Below are 25,160 nucleotides of genomic sequence, written 5' to 3'. Positions count from 1 at the left end.
TATTATGACTTAGCCATTCTACTCATTGATGGAGGGTGAAAAAAATCCACAAGCATGTAACCACTTCACTCGATAGGATTTATCCCTCAACAATAAACATACACAATTTTAATCAAGTGTATCTAATTTAGTTTTCAAAATGGGAAGTCATATCGTTGAACTGTAAATCAAGTCTAATTTGAACCTAATGAACCATGCATCACCATAGGAGCAAAGGTTAATAAACCAATGTGCTTTGAATTTGTTCAAGTACTGATATTTTTGTATATAAAGATTTAGCATATATAACAGCTATCATGAGAACTGAAAAAAAGGTTTTCCCCCAAATGAAAATATTAAAACTAAGTTAAAATACATAAAGTAGTTAGTATTCCACACAGCATAAAATTGGACAAATCAATTTTACATGTCCCAGCTGACCATGTGTGAAAATGCAAAGCAGGTAGTAAGACCAATATTATGTCCACTATTTAAAACCACTTTGTAATTGGGGCAACAGCTAAATCCTTAATTAAAAAACACAAATGAAGTGAAAGCTTTAAACTGGTACACACTGTTCACACCTATATTTCAAGTTTGGAAATGCATATTTGCAAGCAGCAATACAAAAGTATTCATGAAGAATGCATAATCTCTGAAAATTATGAAAACATCCCTGCTACCAATACATTTCTAAATACAAAACTGACTACCATATTTGTTACTTCTGTGTAGCGAGAGAAGTTCATTTTCAAAACAGATAAAATTCAGTCTTTAGGTGTGAATGGTATGAATGACAGTCTTTTTTTTTTTTTTTAAATTTCTTAGTCGTTTGGGATCCTTAAGCATGCAAAGCCTCGGAGAGGAGGGTCCACGGAGGAACCAGGGCTGTCTTATGGCATATCCAGTTAAGCCAGAGCTGGGAATGCCTCTGGGTCATCTACATCAGGAGCAGAAGCACTTGACTGAAAGAGAAACAAATCAAAATTAACCACAATGCTCAGATCTTAATACTGAATTGCCAATGTCTATAACAAAGACAGAGAACTTTAAAAGTGACCACTAAGTAAAATATGTCAAGCTCTTATATGGCAAAATTATTGATCCAAATAGACTATGAGTATCTGCAATGAGCTTTATCCCAAATTTTAAGCTCCATCAGTGCTTCCTACTAACTGCCAATGCAAGTTTTAAAAATAGATCACATAGTAGACTCTATGGAATAGGCATATTGTTTCCTTACTTTGCCTATCAATTTTCAAATAGACTAAAAATCCACTTGCCGTTATTTAAGTAGTGTATTCAACAATGGTAGAACCAACTGCTAAGTTTACCCCACAAAGTACAAGCAATAAGGTATCATAAAAATCTATAATACTAAGTTATCATTATAAAGTCAAATAGTGGCTTAATCAATCATCAGTTTTCTAACTTTGCAGACTGAGAATTCAGAAGGGCATTATGATTTTTTCCCAGTTAGACCAAAAGAGGCAATGACGTTAACACAAAGGCTACCGTTTGTATTTAAGTTTAATGGCTTATCATCATTAAAAAGCATGGAGGAGCGTGGCGCCAGAAAACCCGAGTTCAAGTTTATTCATTAGAAGGACCTCTGCATCAAGAATTCATCAGGGACTTATTTTGTCCGACTCTGAATGGCACCGGAGTGGGAAGAAGGCTGTAATGAATGCCAGCTCTAAAAGTGTAGTCCAGTAAGAAATCAAGAGCATGTGTGTGTGACCACAATCACCTAGTGCGCGCCACAAGAGGAAAAATCGTTAAACGATCTCAAAAAAGTTAGGAACTATGAAATTATCGAAGTAAAGGGAAAAGGCTGGTATTCAAGATAGTTTTCTCTTCTGTAAAAGGGGACGTCATAACATTCTCATTGCCACCCAGTCACCGCCAATGCAGAGTAGTTCTGAGCACTTACTCAATACCTGGTTGCATTTTGCTCCAAGCAAACAGATGGCCCAAATGTAGATTCTTGGAGGCTACTGTTTTCTCTTTTTAAAATCATTTTACTGGGGGCTCGTACAACTCTTATCACAATCCATCCATCCATCCATTGTGTCAAGCACATTTGTACATTTGTTGCCCTCATCCTTCTTAAACATTTCCTTCCTACTTGGGAGGCTACTGTTTTCTCATTCTTCCTTCTTATATTAAAGCATACAGCAAGCACTTTACCAAAAGAAGTATGTCAATTTAAAGGGAGGAAAAAAAGTTGCGAAATTACCTTGTCAGTCCTGCTGCCACGATTGGGACGCCCACCACGCCCACGTCCACCTCTTCCTCCCCTGCCACCACGTCCTGGGCGGCCAAGGTCTCCAAAATTAATCTCCAGCTGAGATGTTATATCATTTGCTGGCTTCCGGAAATGATGGTCCATAACAGAATCTTCAGCATGAGCCTAAAAATGGAAGTGAAAAAAAAAAAAAAAAGTAACTTTCTCCTAGAAAGGCTAAAAATTCTACTTCTACTTTATGAGGATGAACATCAGTAGTCTCTGGGTGGTACAAGTGGTACAGTGCTAACACTAACGAAAGCTTAGTGGTTTAAATCTATCCAAAGGTGCCACACAATAGGCCGGATTCTGAAAGGTTTATCTTAGAACCCCACCCCACAGCAGTTCAACGCTTGAGTAATCAGCAACAATCCATATTATTCAAATTCAACACTAAATATTCTTTGGTGGCAATGCCTTTAAATATTCTAATTGAAGGACAACAGAGTTAAGGTTCTTCTAAAAATTTTTAATATTAAAGGCACTTAGAAAAGTTAATATAAACAAATCCACAAGACAGCAAATTATAAATATCACTATATATATAACAATTGCCAAATTTTAGATTACTTGCCATTTCAAAACATTACTAAATTCAGTGGACCCCTTAGTAGTGTGCTTACTGCAAAGTCAGCGGATTGAAACCATCAGCCGCTCCCCGGAAAATGTGGTTTTTAACTCCAGTAAGGTGTTAGTGTCTTGGAAACCCACAAGTGGTGGGCTGTTGTTCTACTGTCCCTATAAGGTTGCTATGAGTTGGAACTGACTTGATTGCCAGAGTTTAGTTTTATCAATTCACTAACTAGGTTTCTAGGGCATAGAAGCAACAACAATAAAAAGCACAAATTAACACTCAACTAAGTTTTACAATAGTAAGCAGACGTTTGTGTGTGGCGCCTACATATATGCTTGACCATCAACAAATGGGTCGGCACTTAAATCCCACCCACCAGGGGTAGTTTCAGGCCTGGTAATCCATCCTGAAGCAATTGCAAGTATAAATTAACAACACCCCCCCTGCCCCTGCTGCCCAGTGAATGATATTCAAGAGACAATGCTTGTTTGCTCTTTCACAACTCAGTTCTACATTAAAAAAACAAAACAAACCAAAAACTTACTGGAGGCTCTTAAATCTCTTATCACAATCCATACATTCATCCAGTGTGTCAAGCACCTTTACACATAAGCAGCCAACGTAATTTTCAAAGGATTCTCCTCCCACTTGGGCCCCTGATAACAGCTCCCCAATTTTTTCCCCTCCCGCCCAGCTCTACATTTCCAAAAAGTTAACTTTTCTCTACCTCAGACTGGGGGGCTTCAAAAAGTTCACGGAAACATTCCACTATCCCAGAAGCTTTCGGAAGCCCCGTCGTATTTGTTAAGGATGTAAATGAAAGAGTGCTTCAAGAGTTGTACACAACTTTTTACATCTTTAAGATCTTATGCCAATTGGGCCAATTTCAATTGCGAAAATCACTTGATATAAATCTGTTCATAACCATTTTCACCTTCTGTAATTTTTCAAAGTTTCTACTAATAGGTATTGCTTTGTGTAGTTATTTCTGAGTAGCTGGTTTTAAAACTGAGCATCTGCCCTGAAACGATGTTTGAGATTATTATTAATCGCCTATTATAACCAGAATTTTGTGTGCAGTTTGTGCAAGGAAAAGAGCCCACAGGCATGACTTGTCAAAAGTCAAAGAATATTCCTAAAGAAGTTGTAGGTGCATCATTATACCAACTTAGACAATTTAATCATCAGTTCAAACTGATCCATAATCCCTAAAAGAAATTTTAAGACTATCTTTTACCCTGATACATTGACAAATTTATGGGGCAGGTACAAAAAAACAACAAAGTAAGATAGCTTTCCTCGGACCACTTACAGGACTTGACTTCCCCTACCATTAGTCCATGACTTCCAATTCTTTATCTTCCCTTCTATTTTCTGCTGCTGTTGAGAATGTATGTAAAGCATTAACCAAGTTGCTAGATGTGCAGTTCATGACAGGGATTCAACTTAGTTGTGTATTTACCATCATTTGCGTGGCCCCGCCCGCATTAACATAAGCTCACCACCTTTTCAATGCTCTTCTTTGATTTCCTTGAGTTGTTGTTATTTGACCCAGATAGTTCTTTAATGCTGAAAGCAGATCTTTTCTTACTAGTTAAAAGTATTGCTGGGCTTTAAGAAATTTCAGAGGTTATTTCTGGTTTAAAGCTTATAGCAGGGCAGTACTTTCAGGTATCCTTTTAGTCTCCACAGCCTGAGAGTCTAGAATCTAAGAGATTTTGAAATTTGGTTCACCATCTCCCCCATTTTGGTCAGAATTCTTGTGGAATTTTTAAAATAAAAATGTCCAGTATTAGCAGCTGGGCACCATTGAGTTTTTTTGCTTTTTATGGTAATACGGCAAAGGGAGGTGTTCATGTAAACAATTAACCATGTACATTCCAGTGTTTTCCAGCTCCTGACTCCTCCTCCCTCCTCGGTTGCTCCATGTGAATCAGCCAATTATCCTATTTTGGAAGGCTCCTTTCAAGCTTTGGAGACCTCTGACACTATACAACTAGTTAGTAAACAGAAGCACTAAGGGATATTCCAGGACACCATTAACCTAAACCAATAAACAAAGGATCTAAACCTGTAAGGTGTTTGGTTGTACCCAAGCAGCCTCAGCAGCTCCCTTACTAATTCTTTATGCTTTTACATAAAAACCTATGTGGTTGAAACAAAGCGATGCACATCAATAGAACAAATAGCGACACTGTGACCAAGTATTAAGTTTATAATCATGACTCATCACCACACTAGGCCATTTGAATAGCTTAAAATACTTTAAAGGGATTCCTAGAGATGGTCTGAAAGATCATATAGATGACAGCATTTATTCTTCCTCCTAACCTTTGGAGTATGTTTGAATATTGAGTACTCAGATTTCATGAGACCATTTTATCATTTACAGATCTTAATTCAAATGCTATTAGTTTATCCTGTTCCGTATTCAAAATAACAGGCCTACACTCATTTCTTTTCTAACCTTAGGAAACATCTTTTCAATGTTATTAAAAAATGCTCCCATGTCTATCTAATATCCATTTCTTAATAATAAAAGAAAAATATAATAAAAGAACCCATTAATCCTTTAAATTATAGGATATCTTCATAGCATTTCAATTTGACTTTTTAAAAGGAATGATAGGATTTGCATTATGGATTTCTGACCAACCTTGATTTAGAGGATATAAAAACTCATTTTGACATTTGATCTAAAACTAAGATATTCCTTTAAAAATGTACCCAAGACTAAGCAGGAGTCAACATATCAAAAGCCCCGGTGATTTTCATTAATTTCCATGTCGCCCAAAGTAAAGAAAATCTGGATTTTTGTAAGACTATTTTTTTCAGTAAAGGTGGCAGGCTACCATTTACTGAGCCTAACTATTACATGTGGAATAATACACCAATAGCTTCAAAGACAAGTACTAAATGAAGCTACTGAAGACTTTTTGGTTATGCCAGATGAAAACGCCAACCTAAAAAGTAAAGCCTGTCAGAACTTCAGGGAACTACCTTTTCTGGATCTTGCAATTTTCCCAACTTTGATAGCTTGCAATCTAACCACTTTCTATCTCATTTTAGTGGAAAATATTTGAGTTTTCCCTTTCTAACAGGTTTCCATCATACAAATTCCTGCTTTTGTAAGTTTTACTTCCCTATTTTCAAAAGAGCAACAAATTGTATGATGGCAAATAGCTTTTCAAGAGGAGACATTACCATAGATGTATTAATGGATTAAAGGACTAGAGTAAGTACTGTAGTTCAGGTTTAGTGAACTGCCCCCAATGATCCCATGTATAGTGTTTTTCTCTTCTCAGAAATATATCCATCTGGAACATTTTAAATAAAAACCAAGCATTATTTACAGCACACCTAATTATTTTAAATCCCCACAAACTAAATTTTACCTCTTCACTTTTTGACTTATGAAGAACAAATCCCTTCTTCCACTGCCCATCAGCACCTTCATTTGGTTTTCGGATATTAAATTCTACTTTTGCCCGGTCCTTATTCTGAATAGCCTTCCACTCATCCAATGTCATCTCTTTTGGACCCTCTTCCTTTACCTCTTCAACTTCATTCTCCCTGTGAAGAGAAATTTAATTTTATATGTGATGTAATGTACATAAATATATTTCAAAACTAATGATTGTTTAAAAAGTTCATCTTGGTTGGCTAAAGACTCAAGTTCACACAGGTGGGAGAGGTAAGTTTTCTTTAGAACTGAACTGTTAAGGCACAGAATCTTCAATTTTATCTTTATAAACTTTTATATGAGCAGTCAATGTCTTAAACTGGTCTTACCAAAGGTAAAATACACATTTCTTAAACACTACTATTATTTTAAAACTATGCTCGCCTTTATTAAAATCCTTAGCCTACTTTCTCATAATACATAACCTGTTAAAACACACGCAATAGAAATCAACTAGGATGCCTGTAAGTAACCAGGCTGTATACTTTTGAATGTAAATGAATGGTTTCCTCTATCCTTGATTCTAGCACATAACATAAACTTAAGTCAAATTCCTACAAAGTCTAAATTCCAATTCAACCTCCAAACCAGTCTATCCATTGCAGAAGCTAAAGCCTTCATCAGTGATGGGCTTCTCTACAAACCACATTTGGTTTCCATACTTAAATATTATTTCCAAATACAATTTTCAGCTTATACATATTTTACATCTCCCTCTTTAAGAAAAACAAAGCACGGACCTAGAAACCAATTACAGTCTTATCTCAATTTTCAATTGTCACCAAAGCAAGTTGTTTTCTATTTTAGGAGCTGCTGCTTTTCCAAAGATAGCAGGTGATTCAGTAAGCCTTACAGCTCAAATATCTTCGTTTGATGCTGCCATTTACTGTCTGACAAGCCCTATCATAAAGTCTCTGAGAGCAACTTTACATTGAAGTTGCAGGCTCTTTCTTGGCTACCAAGTTTAATTTTGTCAGTTTTAACACTGAAAAGAACCCTTTCGCGATCTCTGGTACACAGAAGAATCACCTATATTTCCCACCCTGGGGTTTACGGGGGAAGCAATCTCACTTTTAATGTGCACTGTTACCTGAGAGGGTCCCACATAACTGCATGAATCGGAAAGAAAGAGCCACTTCCCACCTACCACAGAAGCAGAGAAACCTCCTGGGACACGTGTCCCACCAATTACAAACAAAAAACAAGCCAGAAAATTTCATTCTTCCAAGTACTAAATAACACACCTAGTTATTTATAATTTTTGATATGAAAAAAAAAAACACCTCAGCATATCCTTTTAACTAGTCATTACACTACACTTTAAGGGCTGTTGGATCAAATTAGAGCCAAAAATAAAGTAGCTAATTTAAGTTCACCAAAGCTGTTTCTTAAATTTATGTTTCCACATCAAAGATGCCATTCTAGACTTTAGATTTACCCCCGCTCTGGGGCCACATCAGACCAGAAACTAAATCTACTGCCTGCCACCTACCAGGTGATCTCAGCTAAGCTCTGTGAAGTCGACCCACTCACCCAACCACTCACATAACTCATAAAGGTTGCCTGTAGAATTAAGTAAACCTACAAAGAGGTTTTGAAAGTTTGTAGAATTATTCTTTTTCCATAAACGTCTTGAAGATCCCCTAGTATTTGACGGAACTTGGTTTTGTATCTGTGTAAGCGAATAATTTCAAATCACCAGTAGATATAGGAATAGAATTAACTACATGGCTATAATTATTTTAGTGTCGTGCGGAAGTGCCCAAACTCACTAGACCCACTTCTGTAAGAAAAAACTCCACCAGTCTGCTGCCACCCCCCATTAAAACCTTTTGTGCCACGGCCCATAATCCACGATAAAATGTAGGCATCTGTTTTTGCAGCCCCCTGGGGTTGTTATCGCACTGCCCAGAGGTTATCACCCACCTTGGGGAACACTTTCGAATGGACAATAACCCCGCATTTTTATTTTCAAATTTTATTGGTGACCAAAAATATGCCAAGGATGAGTGGCCTAACTCCATCATTAAAAAGAATGCACTGATAAGTGGCCCTGTGGGTTAGGTAGGTTGTTAGCCACAGGTCAGCAATTCAAACCTACCAATCACTCTGCAGGAAAAAGGTGAGGCCATTGCCCCTCAGAAATGTAGTCTCGGAAACCCTAAGTTAGAATTAACTTTCTATGGCACCGGGTTCTTTTTCTTTTTTAAAAACCAACCTAGTCACTCTAATGTGATCCTTATCTTTTTTAGACCAAGTATCCTGAATTTCATTCCTGTGACATCAGCTATGGGTTTGTTTCCAATACCCTATTAACATACTTCCTTCTGGTAAACAGCTATTAAGTTTTTGCAGAAAGCTTTGAAGATTACTCAGTCCTGGTTGCAAACTAGTCCTAAATAACCTGTGATACAAATTTAAACCATAATCAGCTTGGTTGATGGAAACTAAACCCACTTACCCTGTCACTGGTGCAGCATCTCACTCATAGTGACCCTGTAGTTTCTTAAGCTGTAGATTTTTAGGGCAGCAGACAGCCTCTTCTTTCTCCCAAGAGTGACAGGTAAGTTTGAACGGCCAGCTCTGTGGCTAGCAGTCCAACCCTTACCCGAGGACTCTACCAGGGCTTCTCAACAGAAACTAGAGGTACCAAATCATCTCTATGAACATAACTGGATATTTTTTAAATCCTCACATGAAAGAAGATGGGAGGAACCAAATTTTGAAATGGTCATATGTACTACCACTTAACTGTTACCAGAATAAACCTTAGAATCAAAAGTAGAGCAATGAGTGTTAAATACTACCGGTAACTTTAAAACATAAAACACAATTTGTTGCTTGGTGCTATCAAGTCCTCTCAGATTTATAGCAACAAAACACAACAATTCCTGGTCCCATGCCATCCTCAAAACTGTTCTTATGTTTGAGCCAATTTTTGCAACCACCCTACTAATCCATCTCATCTAGTCTTCTATTTTTTTGCTACTACTCCACTTTACCAAACATGACATCCTTCTCCAGGGTCTAGTCTGTCCTGGTAACACTAATTTTCAGAAGCTCCTAAATCCAGCATCCAGTGAGCCGTGGGAGCATCGCAGGTTCACAATGGGCTGCAAATCCCAAGGCCAGCAGTTTGAAACCACCAGCTGCTTTCTCAGGAAAGAGATGAGACTTTCTACTCCTGTAGCACTGAAGTCTCAGAAACACTTGGCGACAACTATATCCTGGTCTTATAGGGTTGCTAAGAGTTAGATCTGACTCCCTAACAAGTTTTTGGAAACCCAGCATCCAGTTACCATGTGCTCAATGGCAAAACAACCATCATCAGAATCTCCCATTTACTGAGCAAGGTAGTTGGAGCTAATAACTGATTCCCAGCCTTCATTCTCACTTGACATTTGCAAGGTATTTTTTGTGCTTAGGGTCAGCAGGTTTTACTAAGATATATAAATATGTCTTAGCAATTAACAAACTAACAGTATACTCTCCAGCACATGTATGACAATGGAAAAATAATGAAGTTAAAAGTAACCATACTAAAAACATTCCTTTTTTCAACACTAGACAAACATAAATGCAAAGCATCAAGCTAGGTAATTGAAGCACAGGGGTACATAAAGTAGTGTCAGAATCTCTCGTTAGAAAACCAAGCAAACAATAGCATTAAAAACAAGGGATTATATGCTATTATTGCATTAGTAGAAATTTAAACTGGTTCCAATGCTGGCCCATTAAGCATTATTACTTATAAAGCCACTTACTTATTCTCGGTGTCAGCCACGGGATGTTCTTCACCTTCAGGTGTTTCCTCAGTCACATTTGATTGATCCAAGTCACTGCAATTATAAGACATTGGTTTCTGAATGTATTTGGGGCAATCTCTAAGGAAAGAAAGAAAAAAGCATCTAGGTCCATTTACATGTAGTGGAAGGGTTTTTTAAAATGCAAAATGATTAAAATCCCCCAAGCTCTCCAAATAGGTCTTTTCTACTATATTAGCGGTTCTCAACCTGGGGTCTGTGACCTCTTTGGGGGGTCAAACGACCCTTTCACAGGGGTTGTCCGATTCATAACAGTAGCAAAATTACAGTTATGAAGTAGCAACAAAAATAATTTTATGGTGAGGGGGTCATCATAACATGAGGAACTGTAATAAAGGGACATGGCATTAGGAAGGTTGAGAACCACTCTATTATATTTACTCTCCACCAGGCCACTTAATAGAATAGTATAAAAAAGTATACTTGTTAAGTTGGTTTGTGTACTTTATTAAAAATAGGATGCTGGTTCTAAGTCAAAGCTTTGGTAGCTTATAAAATTTTGTAATGATTGAAAAGACAGAAGCTAGAAAAGAAGCAATAAAAGACTTGGATAATCAGAAGACCCAATTAACGCCAATTTAAGGTTTCAGGAAAAGCTATATATCTATATATTACATACGTGTGTGAGCACACACTGGTCATTTAATAAAGTACAACCTAAACATATCCAATAAAATATTATCTTGATTATAAATGGCTGAGATAATAGCACCCATTCTTATTCTTGCCCAGGAACAGACAAAAATACAAGTATGAATGTATCCCTAGCTAGGTATTCAATTAATTAATAGAACATTTAAAAAATAATACCAACGTTAATTCATCTTTGACAGTTCCCCAGTTGTGAGATCCGCTACCTCCACGCTTGTCTTCATGCTTCAGGCCACTATAATGTGAAAAAGAACTAAAAAAACTGAGTTAACATAATACTCTTTAGTTATAGACATTCAAATTTTGTTCAACAGATTAAAATATAAGAATGAAATGAAACCCATCAAAGACTTACGATCTATCACTTCCACTATGCCTATCAAATTCACGTTTGCCACGAGAATCAAAGCCGTCTCCTCTTCCCATTCCACGTCCACGGCCTCCTCTCCCTCTTCCAAGACCACCCCGACCTCGGATAGGTCGGTCAATAATTGGCCTGCAAGAGAAAATACACATACCCAAGGTTTCCAGAAAGAAAAAAAAAAAAGGAGTGGCATGATTCAGGAGCGCAGAAATCAGACCAATAGGTTACCTGGATCGTAATCCAACAAAAGCATTTTGCAGAAATTAAAGTATGATAAATCAAAATAATTACATAGCCTGCAAACCCGTAAAAACGAAATAAACCATTTTATCAAAAACGTTACCCTAGTGCACACTATAGCCCCTTCATCATTGTATATCACAATCTAGACAAAACTGTTAGTAATGAACAAACTTTAAACACAAACCATTTGTGCAAGTGTTTGCTATAACTAAAAAGATTTTGCTTTTAAAAAAAATTCAACACATAAGCAATAGCAAGCAAGAATAACACGTGTGCGCCACTGAGTTGATTCCAACTCACAGCAACACTATAGGGTGGAGTACAACCATAGTGTCCTCCTTTAGGGTTTCCTAAGCAGAAACCTTTACAAAGCGGATTGCAGGGCTTTTCTCCCACACAGCAGGTAGGTTCCAAACGTTTTAGTTAGCGGACTGGCCCTTAACCTACTTGTGTTATCAGGGCTCCTGGTTAAAGAGTCAGTTGCCAATTCGACCGATGTGTTTCAAGAAATCTAAGTTTGAACACTAAAAGTGATTACCAAATGGTCCAAAATATAACATAAATCCAGATATTTTTCTTAAAACAAACCACCTGTTACAAGTACGCTGCTACCTGCAATTAGGTCCAACTTAAAGCTTTGTGTTAAGATCTAACACCATAAAGAAAAAACATGAAACAAAACTTACCTATCAACAGAAAATTCTCCTCCTTCACTTTTTTCTTCAAGTGGTTTTTCAAATCGTCTTTCCCGAGGTGGTCGCCTTTCTGGCCTTCTATCAATTATTTTCCCGTCACCCTGAAGTTGTTGATCAGGTCTTCTTCCAACACGCCTTATTCCTAAAATGTTAACAGCAAATGATTTTTGCAACAGAAGTTTAGATCTAAATAAATAAAACTGGTAATAAAGCACTACTTTCAGTTCACTAAGTAGTACCTATTAGAAGACAGTCAAGGTGCCTCACACCCCTAGTTAGTTGCCCAAGTCACTTTTCATCTCTTAAGTTGTCCCTGTAACAGGCTTGGAAATCATTTGGGGAGCCATTTCCCCTCACTTTCAAAGTGCTGCTCTCTCCATTAACAAATTAAATTTTTTTTGAGGAAATGCTACATTTGGTAAGACACTAGTCATTCATAAGCACCAATCAAATCAACACACCCATCAGATATGGCCCCTCAGAAACAAGTTTAAGGCCATATGATTTTATTCTTTATTATCTGAAAGAATAAAAACACAGTAGTTAGGAATTTACGATTACTTGAATAGCTACTTAAAATAGCCAATTAAAGCAGAAACTGTACCTTCATCAACTGATATATACATGTACATCTTGCTCATATGTGCAGACACACCAAACTTTTAATGCTTATATATACCCACTGAAAGATTGTTCTATTAGATTTTTGAATGGAGATCAAGGACAGCCTTTTTAGTTTCCCTTTAAACCACACTTTAAGCAGAAAACTTGTGTGATAGCTGAAGAATTTACTGATTTCCCTCAGGGTGTGAGGCCCACCAAAAGCAACCATTATGCTTTACTGACTTCCTAAGTATAAACAGATTGATGAGGTAAGTTCATCAATTTAGTCACCTGTAAGATCTCAGGCATGCTGTTAATCCCCAGACCACAATTTCTGGCAAAATCAAAACGCGGCTAAGGGGTTGGTTTTGAAATAAGATCTTAAACAGATTCACTCTGGTTCTTTCTAAGAAAGTGGAGCACCATCAGGACACACCCAACCAATTGTTAAAGTTCATTGCACAGTAACTAGAGTTAACACAGTAAATTCTCTAACCTTTTAATGAAAATTTAAAGTTCATGCCACTTAAACTTGCAGAACGGACCTCAGATGTTAGACCTTATACCACAGCATTTTAATGTTTCTTTTGAGGTGCAGCATATTGGGGTGGGGCTATGGAACCAGTCTCCATAATGATATCCAAACTGAACACACCCAACGAACAATGGCGTGCCTCCACACCCAATAGTATTAGGCTAAAACACTCTAAAATTCCCCAATGAGAAATGACTGTCACATTCGCTTGCTATACACTCCAGACTGATTTACACTAGATCCCATGCTTTAAAAACGTGAATGGGCTACATACTCTTCGGTTGTGTCCCTTCTCTAGTTCTTCAAATGGTCCAAGATCAAGTTACATAACACAAACACCTCATAACATACCGGATATCACTGTAGCAAGGCCTATCCTTCCCACAGCAAGAGGGCGGGCACTTTATTTATAGGCTTATTTCCAATGACAAATTTTCGTTTTCAACTTTTTCTACATTCATAAACTTGTGTGTTATACAACTCAAGTTTAAGAATGCTGTGAAATGTTGATCTAAGGAAAATGTTGAGTTAATCTGAAAAGAAAATCTTTCCAAGAAGAAAAGGACTATAGATAGGTGAACTTAGTTCTACTTAAAATTTGTCATTATTTTAATTCGTAACTTAAGACGAGCTTTTATAATAAAAATAACAGGCATTAAACCATGCTTCATATACTTTCATAATTCACATCGTGTGAACCACACCTACTTGGTAACATTATAGATGTTTCATACTGAAATCTTTCATGTGCTTTCTTTGGGTGAGTGTAATCAAGGAGACACTTTTGAATAAAGATTAAATAATTACTCAAATGTGTGTTCCCTAAATTAGTAATTAAATTTTATTCCATTGTGCTACAGGTGGCCATAAAACTTCACCGATTATCTAAGTGTTGTAAAATTTCCTGATAATCTGCGTTTCCCCCCAACTCATAATCCTAACAATTCTTTCCCATCTACCATCTAGTTTTTCCAGTCTCAAAAATATTTAAGCAAAATATCAAAATTTCGTAGAGTAAATACGAACGTTCTGAAGGCGTGTTAAATTGTGTTCGGCACCCCCCCCCCCCAAACGAAGGCTATTAAATCCAACTAAGGCTAATGAACATCAACTTCACTCAAGAGCACGTGGTAACCTCCCACTCTCAAGATTGCCCCTCCCCGGCTTCAAAAAATGCCTGGGAAAGGTGAATTAAAGAAAGTGGGATTTCTTCTTCGTCGTATGAAAAGAGGCAACTTACATCCCACACCTACTTTTTCTTTTTTCTTCAACGCCAATGGTTTTGCTTTCTCACACACGAAACAGAAACCGGTCAGGCGCGAGGAGGTTTATTTAAGTCGAGCACGAGCTCACCCCGTGAAAACGTACATGCCCCCGAAAGCAACTCTCACCACCCGCCAGCCCGCCAGCGAAAATCCCGAGCCCGCTTCCTGCCACACGTGGAAGCGGCTAGGGGCTCCCAGGCGGCGGCAGAGGCTCGTGTTGTGACAGCCTGGCCGCTCGGCGCGCGCCACGAGGCTCGGGCCGCGCACGCCGCGCCACACGCGCCCCTCAGTGCGGGAGCGGGGAGAACCCGCCGGCCAAGCCTCGGGAGTTCCTGCAGCCACCCGTCTCCGGAATCCCCGCCGCCCGCCGGCTCGAGGGCATCCCCAGTCCTGTCCTAGCCCCCAAATTGGAGAACGAACTCCACAAGTTACGCGATTCTAAGAAGTTCGGGGGTGGGGCGGCTGGTGGGAAGCACAGGCGGCACCCCGATCAGCCGCCTGACTGCCCGTGACCGGCTAGTCGCGAACAGACAGCCGCTGCGGGGTACAGCCGACCCCCAGCTTTACATCGTCGTGGGACAAGATGGCAGGATGGAAGGCTCAGACAGACACCGCCGCTCCAAGGAACCCGCGGGGAAAGAACTCGGCGCAGCCAGCAGCAGTCGAGCTACGGCCGGGGGGGCCCGAACCTCGGCCCGTGCGCCCGCCCGCCCGCCCGCCCGCCGCGGGATTCCGGCGGGAAGAGCGCTTCTCAGGACCCTTCCGTCCCGGACGACCACGCTCCTCCGCTCGGAACCAGAGGCGGGAAGGGGGTGGCTCCGGAGAGCCTTGCAGACAGTGGCTTGAACTTGGGACTACCCACGCGCTCTGCACTTTACAGGACCTGGCTTTTGTCGCGTGGTAGAAACGTGCGGGAAGAGGCGGCAAAATCGGTCGCGGCTCCTCAGAGCTAGGGAAGCAAGTGGCAACCCCGACTCCCCTCACTGCTCGCCTCCGTCCCCGGTCTTACCCACCTTCTACCCAAGCTTTACCTTCTTTCTTAAGCGCCATGGGCGGCTGCGTCTCCTCTTTCTTGTCAACCACGCCAGCATTGGGGGGCAGTGGGTTCTTACGATCCTTCTGGGACTCTTTACGCAGCTGCTTGCCTGCCGCGTTGGAGTTGGTCTGGGCTGCGGCCTGAGCTGCGCTCTTGGCCCCTGGGCCCCCAACGCCGCCCCCACCGGCTTCTTTTTTCTTGTTCTCTGCCGCCTTCAACACCTCGAAGGGATCCGATTCGTCGTCAAATAACTGGTCGAATCGGTTGGTGACCACGCAGCCGAAGCCTTCCTGTAAGTGCCCAGGCATGATGGTGGCTCGGCGGCGCGTTCCTCCACGGATTGCAGCGGGCCGCGCCGAGCCAAGAGCGCCTGCTTCAGCTCTTCCCACAAGATGGCCGGGCCGAGAGAGGGGGGCCGTCTTCTCTTCCGGCGCCAGGCACACATCCGGGAGCGGCCGGCGCCGCACGGCACCATGGGCTATGTAGGCCAGAGTCGCTTCTCCAGAGGCGGCTCTCGGCGACTGAACTACAATTCCCAGGATGCCTGGCGTGACAACTCTTCGCGCGCGTCTAAGAGGCGGGACCTGAAGAAGGTTTTTGAGCGTGCGAGCTGAGGGAGGGGTGAAAGCATGGTGGGGGGCGGAGTCTTGCCACCTGCTCTCACCGCCCTTAAACTCTCTAGGTCTCCAGCTACTCTGAAAACAGGAAAACGTGACGGCGTATTGTATTCGTGAAAGTGCTCAGGCTTTGGTTTTATTCACCCCGCCTCCGAGCCAAGGCTAACTTTCTCCACTTCTCTTGGAGGGTCAAGGTGACTCTCAGATCTTTCAACGGGAGACTGACAAACTTCCGGGGTAGGGGATGGGGGTGGGGGCAGAGGTGTTGCGCCAGCCTCGGGTAGGCAAGACCCCATCGGTTCCGAGGACCTAGCCGCTCGGTTGCTGGAGTCGTTCTTCGACACCCCTCATAATAAATCATGAGGCCCTACTGTTAGCTATGAGGCGGAATATTCTTCCTCTCATGGAGACGCGAACTCCGGTAGCAGAAATAATCAAAAGGACAAATTGAACCATCGCATGGGTCGGTTGCGTGCTTTTCCCAAGCCAGAAATGCCGGTGTTGCGTCAGAGCTTTGACGGTTTAGCACCGGACCCTGGGCAAGCCTCGAAATAGCACTTGAAACGTTTTCTAGAGCCAATCTAATTGTTCATTAGTATTTAGGATACAGGACCTGGTGGCTGGGCTGTAACGTCTTAGAGCATCTCTGTGCTTGGAAGTTTCGTTTGGGGAGAAACGCGTGGCAGCACGTTCTTTGACATTACTTAAAAGCAGTGATGTTCGTGGAGAATCTGAAGGTCTATTAAGCTAATTCAGCGTCAATGCATATGCAAACATTTGTTAGCGCTAAGTGTTTAAATAGCCCATAATTTTTAAATCTTTCCCCATTAACACAAAGTGAACCTCTCACTTGCCAAGTTCCATGAGTAACTTTAAGCTCCACAACTTGTAATGTTTCCCCTTTCCACAAGTAAAGCCATTTCAAAGAGGTGGAATGACTTACCAAGTTCACACCCCTGCTAAATGCCAGGGCCCAGTCACCTAACTCCTTAGGACACTGTTAACATCAACTGTTTAAACTCTGCCTTCTGATAGCACTCCCAATCATTTACTAGTTTCTAATGCTGAATAAGATTTAAACATCATTACATGTTGGCCAGGGTTGGTCCGAGTTTTGAATGCATTTTATCAATTTCCTAGTAGATTTTAATCAATTCTTTCACAAGGAAAACAGAAGACAAGAGTCTTGTTACAGGCATGTGGCAGCATGCCTTGCTTTTGAAGTCCCCAAGCCAGTCTATTTTCCTTTTCCTCGGTCCAGAACATGCACTCCCTTCTTCCATCGACTCTCCCTATTGTGGCGCCTACCAAGAGAGCAGACTAGGAGCTTTTGAACAGTCTTACCAACCCCTTGAAAATAGCTCAAGAAAAAAAATGGGAAATCTTCATGCATTATCATAGCCGTTCTTTCCCCCCAAATCAAACCAACAAAACTTTAAGCCCATTGCTGTCTAGTAGATTCCAATGTGTGCATTACAGAGTGGACTTGTTCCATAGGGTGTTTTTGCCTGCACTCTTTATGGAAGCCGATGCCAGGTCTTTTTCTTTTCTGATACCTTTACTGTTAGGTTCAGACCATCAATCGCTAGATTAACTGAGGGTAAATGCCTCTTCCAAATTCACAATAGGGTCTACATGAGTCCTGGAACGCTGATCCCACTTACTGTATTTGTCAGGCACATGACAGGGAGAACAGTATCCTTTACCTTGTAATGCTACCACATATAAAAAATGTAAGTCTGATTTCTTATAACACTGTGGTGACACGAATCAGGCACCACTCAGTTGTAAATAAGAGACTAATTTGAAGTGTACACTGAATATACATACAATACATTTTGTTTATTAAATATTTTTATTGGGGGCTTTACATCTCTTATCACAATCCATACATTCATCCAGTGTGTTAAGCACATTTGCACATATGCTGCCATCATCATTTTCAAAACATTTTCTTCCCACTTGAGCCCCTGATATCAGCTCCCCATTTCTTCCCCCTCCCTCCCCTGCCCTCCCTTCCTCACAAACACTTGATAAATTATAGATTATTATTTTCTTTTTTTTAGATTATTATTTTCATATCTTACATTGTCCTCCATCGACCCTCACCCATGTTTCCATTGTTTGTCCCCCTGGGAGAGGGTTATAGATTGTTCCTTGTGACTGACTCCCCCTTTCTCCCCCCACCCTCCCCTAATCCTCCTGGTATCTCTACTCTCATTGTTGGCCCTGAGGGGTTTATCTATCCTGGATCCCCTGTTTTGTGGACTCTTATCTGTAGCAGTGTGCATGCTCTGGTGTAATCCAGTTTGTAAGGTAGAATTGAGGTCATGATAGTGGGGGGAAAGAAGCACCAAAGAACTAGAGGAAAGTTGTGTGTTTCATCAGTGCTATACTGCACCCTGACTGGCTAATCTCTTCCCTGTGATCCTCTGTGAGGGGATGTCCAATTGTCTACAGATGGGCATAGGGTCTCCACTCCATGCCCCCCACGGCACCCCCTCCCCATTCACATTGGGTATGATTTTGTTCTGGATCTTAGATTCCTGATACCCAATCCTATCAACACCTCATGATCACACAGGCTGGTGAGTTTCTTCCATGTGGGCTTTGTTGCTTCTCAGCTAGATGGCTGCCTGTTTATCTTCAAACTTTTAAGACCCCAGACACTATATCTTTTGATAGCCGGTACCATCAGCTTTCTTCACCACATTTGCTTATGCACCCATTTTGCCGCCAGCAATCATGTCGGGAAGGTGAACATCACAGAATGTCAGATTGTTAGAACAAAGTGTTCTTGTGTTGAGGGAATGAGTTGAGGCCCAATGTCCATTTGCAACCTAAATTCTTAACATATAGGTATGAGTACATAGTTCTATTCTCTTCTCATTATATATATATATTTACATATGTACATGCCTGTTTTTAGACCTCTATAAATGTCATTTGCCTCCTGGTTCTTTCCTGTATTTCCTTTTACTTTCTTCTTGTCCCACCATTATGTTCGGCCTCCATTCAGGTTTAGTAATTCCTCGCTGCTACATTGCCTCTGATTAAGCCCCACTAGGCATCCTACACCCTTCTCTCCAATAATTTTAGTTCCCTGGTGTTCCCTTGTCCCTGGGTTGGTTCCCACCCCCTTTCCTTTCTCCCACCTTTCCTTCTCCTCGTGTCCCCACAAAACCATTTGTCCCGTTCTTTTCATCACCAAATTACTTACCCCGCCTATCTTATCTAGATAGACATGCAGAGACATTAATAAGTGCAAAAACCAGGCAAAGCCAAGCAAAACAACATAGGAAGTCAAGACCAACAAAACAACAACAACAACCAAAAGAGCCACTGACAAAAATGGAAAAGCCTATAAATAGTTCAAGGTCTGTTTCTTGGCCTTTACAAGTGTTTTCCAGTTGAGTCTGATGGGGTGCCACATTCTGTTTCCAAAGTCTATTTTTGTTATTCCCCGGGGATTTCATCACTTTGCTCCCTTGCTGCTCTGTTGCATGCCCTTAGTGTTTCGCCCCAGCACAATGGGGTCAGATTGTAAACAATTCCTGCAATGTGTCTCCAGTGTTGTCCCCGCAGCGCTATGGTTTAGTGAGGGACGTCATGTCTTGTGGTAGGGCTGGCCCTATGGTCCTCTCTATGCGTTGTCTGCTCTGAGGAGGAATATTGTCCTCGGGCTTGATGGGCCAGGATGTCCTCCCCTCCCTCTCCATCCTTTTTCATTTCTCCCATGTGCTCTAATCAGATGTGCCCTTCTCCCCAAGCTGTAGCCCCAGTGCTGTCCTCTGAAGTGCATTCTTCTGAGGGGTGGGCAGGGGGCTGTCCACATAGTTGGGATTGGGGCCAGCCCTTACAATACATTTTTAAAGTATCTTTACAACTAAGAAAGATAGTTCTTGTGAAGTAAAAAGGAACTCGGGTGGTGTTGGGCTGCTAACCACCAGGTCATTAATTCAAGCCCACTAACTGCTCTTTGGAGAAAGACAGGTTATAAGCTCCCTTAAAATATACAGTCTTGGGAACCCCATACAGGGTTATTATGAGTCAAAATCAACTTGATAGCAGTGGATTTGGTTTGGGGATTTGTGAAGAAAAGGGCAAATTCTCTATGTCCAAGGATAGAATGCTAAATATACCATTGTAAGTGTAGGATCTTGCTGTAGTTAGACTAGCAATGCTAAAAATAAAAATACTTATATCCCTATTTTGCTACCTTAAATTTACTTTCAGGATTCATACTCTCGGTTTTGAGCCTCCTGTCTCTTCACCCACCATGTGTTTTTTTTTTAAAGTTTTATTGATAAATAGTACTTATGCCACACAAATCTTTCATTAAACATATACCATCCACTGTCTTTAATATATTTATAGAAGTGTACAGCCATTTTCATTATCTATCTCGGACTTATTCCCTGAAGAATTCCTTCTTCATTGGGGCTTACTCTTCCTTCTGCTGCCTAGTCCCAGCTAACTGGTCTACTTTCTGGCCAACTCGAGACATTTCACATGAACAGAATAACAAAATAGTCTTTTGTGACTGGCTTCTTGTACTTAACACACTGTTTTCAATCTATGATGGAGCATATATTAGTATTGCATTTTTTTACTGTCAAATAATATTCTATTGTACGGATAGGCCAAGGTTTATTTATATACCCACTGATTGATGGACGTTTTGGTCGTTTCCACTTTGTGGCTATTTTGAATGATGCCAGTATGAACATCTGTGTACAGGGTTGGTGTGGACATGTGTTTTCAATTCTGTAACTAGGAGTAAAATTGCTAGATCATATGGTAACTATATTTAACATTTTGAGCAACTGCCAACCTTTTCCAAAGGGACTGCCATTTTACATTCCCACAACAGTGACTAGCGTGCTAATTTCTTCATATACTCACCGGTACTATTTTTTTTCTAGGCATTCTCAAGGGTGTAAAGTGATATCACTTTATGGTTTTGACATACATTTTTCCTCAATGTAAAGAAAACCAAAATCCTCACATGGGGCCAATAAGCAACATCATGATAAATGGGGGGAAGATTGAAGTTATCTAAGATTTTATTTTACTTCATTTCACAATTAATGCCCCCAAATGTCACAGTCAAGAATTATTTGTATTGCTTTGGGCAAATATGCTGCAAAAGACCTCTTTTTCAGGAGTAAGGTACACCTATTCAAGCCTAAGTACCCTGGTGGCATGGTGGGTTAGTTGTTGAATTGCTAATCTCAAGGTCAGCAGTTCAAACCCACCCACCAGTCCACAAGAGGAAGAGGTGGCTTTCTGCTCCCATAAAAAGTACAGCTTTGAAAACCCACAAGGGCACTTCTACTATGTTCTATAGGGCCGCTTTGTCTCAGAATTGACTCACTGGCAGTGAGTGAGCCACTGAAGCTTTGGTACTTCCTATCCCCTTGTATGCATGTGAAAGCTACACAATGTATAAGAAAGACAAGAGAAGAATTGATGTATCTGAATTATGATGTTGGCAAAGAATACTGAATAAGCCATTACCTGCCAGAAAAATAAACAAATCTGTCTTGGAAGAAGTGCAGCCAGAATGCTTCTTGGGAAAGAGGATGGCAAGATTTCATCTCATGTGCTTTGACCATGTTATCAGGAAAGACCAGTCCCTGGGGAAGAACATCATGTTTGCTAAAGTCAAGGGTCAGCGGAAACAAAGAAAGACCCTCAATGCGATGGGTGAGATAGCACGGGACCTGACAGTCCTTCATTCCATGGCACATAGAGTTGCTATAATGTGGCACCGACTCAACTGCACCTAACAGCAGCAGCCGTAACAATAGCTAATGATGTAAACATCTTTTCATATAATTATTGGCTTATTTGTACATCTTGTTTGTGTAGTTAGGTTCTAGCCAGTCGGATCTGACCCACAGTGACCTTATGCATAACAGAGTGGAACGCGGCATGGGCCTGAGTCACCCTCACGATTGTTCCTATGCCTGAGTGCATCGATGCAGCCACCTGTCCATCCATCTTGCTGAGGGCCTTCCTCTTTTTCGCTGCCCCTCGACTTTACCAAGCCAGTCCTTCTCCAGGGCCTGGTCTTGTACATCTTATTGAAAGCAACAGCATCTATTCAAATTGCTTATTTTTAACTAGATTATTTTTTATTATTGGGTTGCAAATTGTCTTTGTTTTGAATATAAGTTCCTTACCAGATATATGATATGCAAATATTTTCTTTCATTTTGTAGGATAACTCTTCACTTTCTTGGTGGATCTTTGTAGCACCAAAGCTTTTAAAATTTTGATGCCATTTAACTTATCTGTTTTCCTCCTATTTCGTCACATGTGCTTTGGTGTTATCTTACAAGCCTTTGCCTAATCAAGGTCATCTAAATCATTTTTTCTCCTAAAGCTCTATTGCTTTATGTGTGTTGTGTGTGTGTCAGTTGTTTTAACTCCTCCATTTAGGTCTGTGTGGCAGTTACATAATCTCCTGTCAATTTGTGGAGAGGTGGAGTCTACCCTGTCATTGAGGCCACAGTCAATGAGGCCTCTGTTGTGCTTGGCCTTCTCCTGAGGATTCTGGGAACTCCTCTGCCTCTGTGGAGGCAGGACACACTCTGTCTGCTACATATTCCTGTTGAGAAGCTATATGGGGCTTGTGGATGGAGCCAGAGCCCTGGAGCTGGAGGAGCCACATGGAGACCCACACCAGCACTGAGACACTTCCACGGCTGTTGGACACACAAGACTTTACACCCCCTGACCTGTGATCTTCCGCATTCAGCGTCATTGCATGTGTTGCATGAGTCTGAAGAGGAACTTTTAGATTAGTATCGGACATACGAGCTAATATCGGACTTATGGACTTGATCTGGACTGGATTGGGATGTTTTCTTAATATATAATACTCTTTGGTATAAAGTTCTCTATTATACACATATGAGTCTTCCTGGATTTGTTTCTCTAGTCTATCTGGACTAAAATAGTCTGTGATATATATTAAGTTAATTTTGTGTTTGGTGTATTCTCCCTCCTTATAACTTAATTTTGAATCTGTCAAACCAAAAATAAAAATTTTAAAATAACAACAGCAAATAAAGATAATGTTATTATTCATCTTAACCTCTAAAATCAAACATTTTACTTTGGACTTTACTTTTTACTTTGGACAAAGCGAACACATTTTTAGGTTTAAATATATTCCCTGATGTTCCAAATACATCATATAAACTTTTGGTGATATAAGACTATATCTCACACTTAAAAATTTGCCCATTCTGAAAAACATTTAATTTGACAACTGTTTCTTGAATGCCTACTCATCTAAGTAAGGAGCCCTGGTGGTGCTATTCGGTAAGCACTGGATTGCTACCCACAGCTTGACTGTTCAAAGTCACCAGCTGTTTTGGGGGAGAAAGATGCTTGGTAAGATAGAAGGTCAATGAAAAAGAGGCAGACTATCAAGGAGATAGATTTACTCAGCGGTTGCAACAATAGCCTTAAACGTAACAATTGTGGAGATGGCACAATCTGGGACGTCCTGGGAGTGTTTTGTTGTTATACAGAGGGTCGCTGTGTTAAGCTGGGTTCTCTAGAGAAACCAAACCAGTGATGTGTGTATGTGTATGTATCTAGAAAGAGATTTCTATTCAGTAATGGCTCATACAGTTGTAGTAATGGGTAAGTCCAGTTGAGTTCAAGTCCGAGTCAGAAGCTGAAAACTTCTCCTCCTGACTCCTGTAGCTGCAGGGGCTGATGACCAGGAAGCAGGAAGATGAAGCAGGAAGACCACAAGCTGATGGATGTAGAGCTGAATTAATTTAAGGTTGGTAGTCCATTGATGGTTCATAGGAACGCCAGGTGATTTAAAAGAAGGTCAAAGAACCGGATGCAGGGTTCAGTTCCAGCAGCAGATGTGGACTAGCTTCTGCACACTGTCAAGCCATACTAAGAGCCACACCCCAAATGAAACCTCCCTCAATTGTAACAAGTCTGTGACCAGATTAAGAAGGTGGTACTCTATTGTGTTTTTTCCACAACGACTTAGATGCTTCACTGAAGATTCCACCATGGACTTGACCAAACCATGGTACATCATCTCATGGGGGATCCTGGCCCACCCAAGTTGACATACAACCTAACTCACAGTCCCTTTGAGTCAGAAGTGACTTGATGGCATCGAACAACAACACCATGGAGTTCAGCACCTCTGGGTGGGACAAAAGGATCAGATACTCATTTGCTTAGCAGATTGTTTGGAGGGTTGAATCTACTCAGACATTCCTTGGAAGAAAGGCCTAGAGATCTATGGGGGGGGAGAAAAACACACGCCAGCCATTAAAAGCCTTCTGGACCACAGTTCTACTCCGACACATTGCAAGACATTGAGACTTACAGTGGACTGGATGGTGACTTTTTAAACCATAGAATAGAAAGTGAAAATGTTGAGGTGATATCACTAGAGGTGACAAGTAAAAGACCTAATAATAAGTTCCAGGCTCAACCATAGTAAGCACATAACAACTGGTAGCCACTATCTCATGGCTTTAAGGCCAGTCTCCAGAGATAACACTTCCTCATAGCTGCTGACTGTAATCGATCAGATTTCTGCAGCTCCCAAAGGTGACAAGTGGAAAGAACGAAGACGGGCAGCCTCATGGCTGACATTCGCAACAGAGATTATCTGTAGACATTTTGGAGAAAAGTGTGTGTATGCGCAGTGCTCTTGGTCAGGCAGATACAGGAGTTGAGAGCCACAAGTTTCCACTGCCCACCCTTTGCACTACCACCACTACCAAGACTGCCATTGCTGGGAATTCCTTCCTTCAGTGGACACTTTGGAGAGTCGATGCTCCTGTTTCTTAAGGGCATTCTTTTTAAAATTGTTATCCAAGGTCTCAGATGACCTTCAAATTGCAGACAAAATTTAAACATACTTCTATTTTTTAAAGTCATTTTATTAGGGGCTCATACAACTCTTATCACAATCCATACATACATCAATTGTGTAAAGCACATTTGTACATTCATTGCCCTCATCAT

General features: G+C 40.9%; 1 protein-coding gene across 8 annotated transcripts; it reads right to left on the bottom strand.

Annotated features, from left to right (window-relative positions):
- Positions 1-64: 64 nt before the first annotated feature.
- SERBP1 (SERPINE1 mRNA binding protein 1) lies at positions 65-15,911 on the bottom strand. Of its 8 annotated transcripts, none has more exons than XM_045291909.1 (8): positions 15,497-15,911; positions 12,072-12,222; positions 11,134-11,274; positions 10,942-11,031; positions 10,068-10,187; positions 6,236-6,413; positions 2,219-2,392; positions 65-944 (listed from the first exon to the last, which is right to left on the bottom strand). In XM_045291909.1, exons 1-8 carry the CDS (start codon positions 15,825-15,827, stop codon positions 888-890), a joined length of 1,242 nt encoding a protein of 413 aa, XP_045147844.1. In that variant the 5' UTR covers positions 15,828-15,911; the 3' UTR covers positions 65-887. The 8 variants fall into 8 exon arrangements, with proteins under 8 accessions (XP_045147844.1, XP_045147846.1, XP_045147845.1 ...); XM_045291911.1 differs by having other exon boundaries at positions 10,068-10,142; XM_045291910.1 differs by having other exon boundaries at positions 10,942-11,013.
- Between the last annotated feature and the right edge of the window lie 9,249 nt (positions 15,912-25,160).

The sequence above is a fragment of the Echinops telfairi genome, unplaced genomic scaffold (genome assembly GCF_000313985.2).
Source record: "Echinops telfairi isolate 266 unplaced genomic scaffold, ASM31398v2 ScPeMD7_443;HRSCAF=831, whole genome shotgun sequence".
In the NCBI taxonomy this organism is placed as follows: domain Eukaryota; kingdom Metazoa; phylum Chordata; class Mammalia; order Afrosoricida; family Tenrecidae; genus Echinops; species Echinops telfairi.
This window is presented reverse-complemented; position numbering and strand designations above follow the sequence as displayed.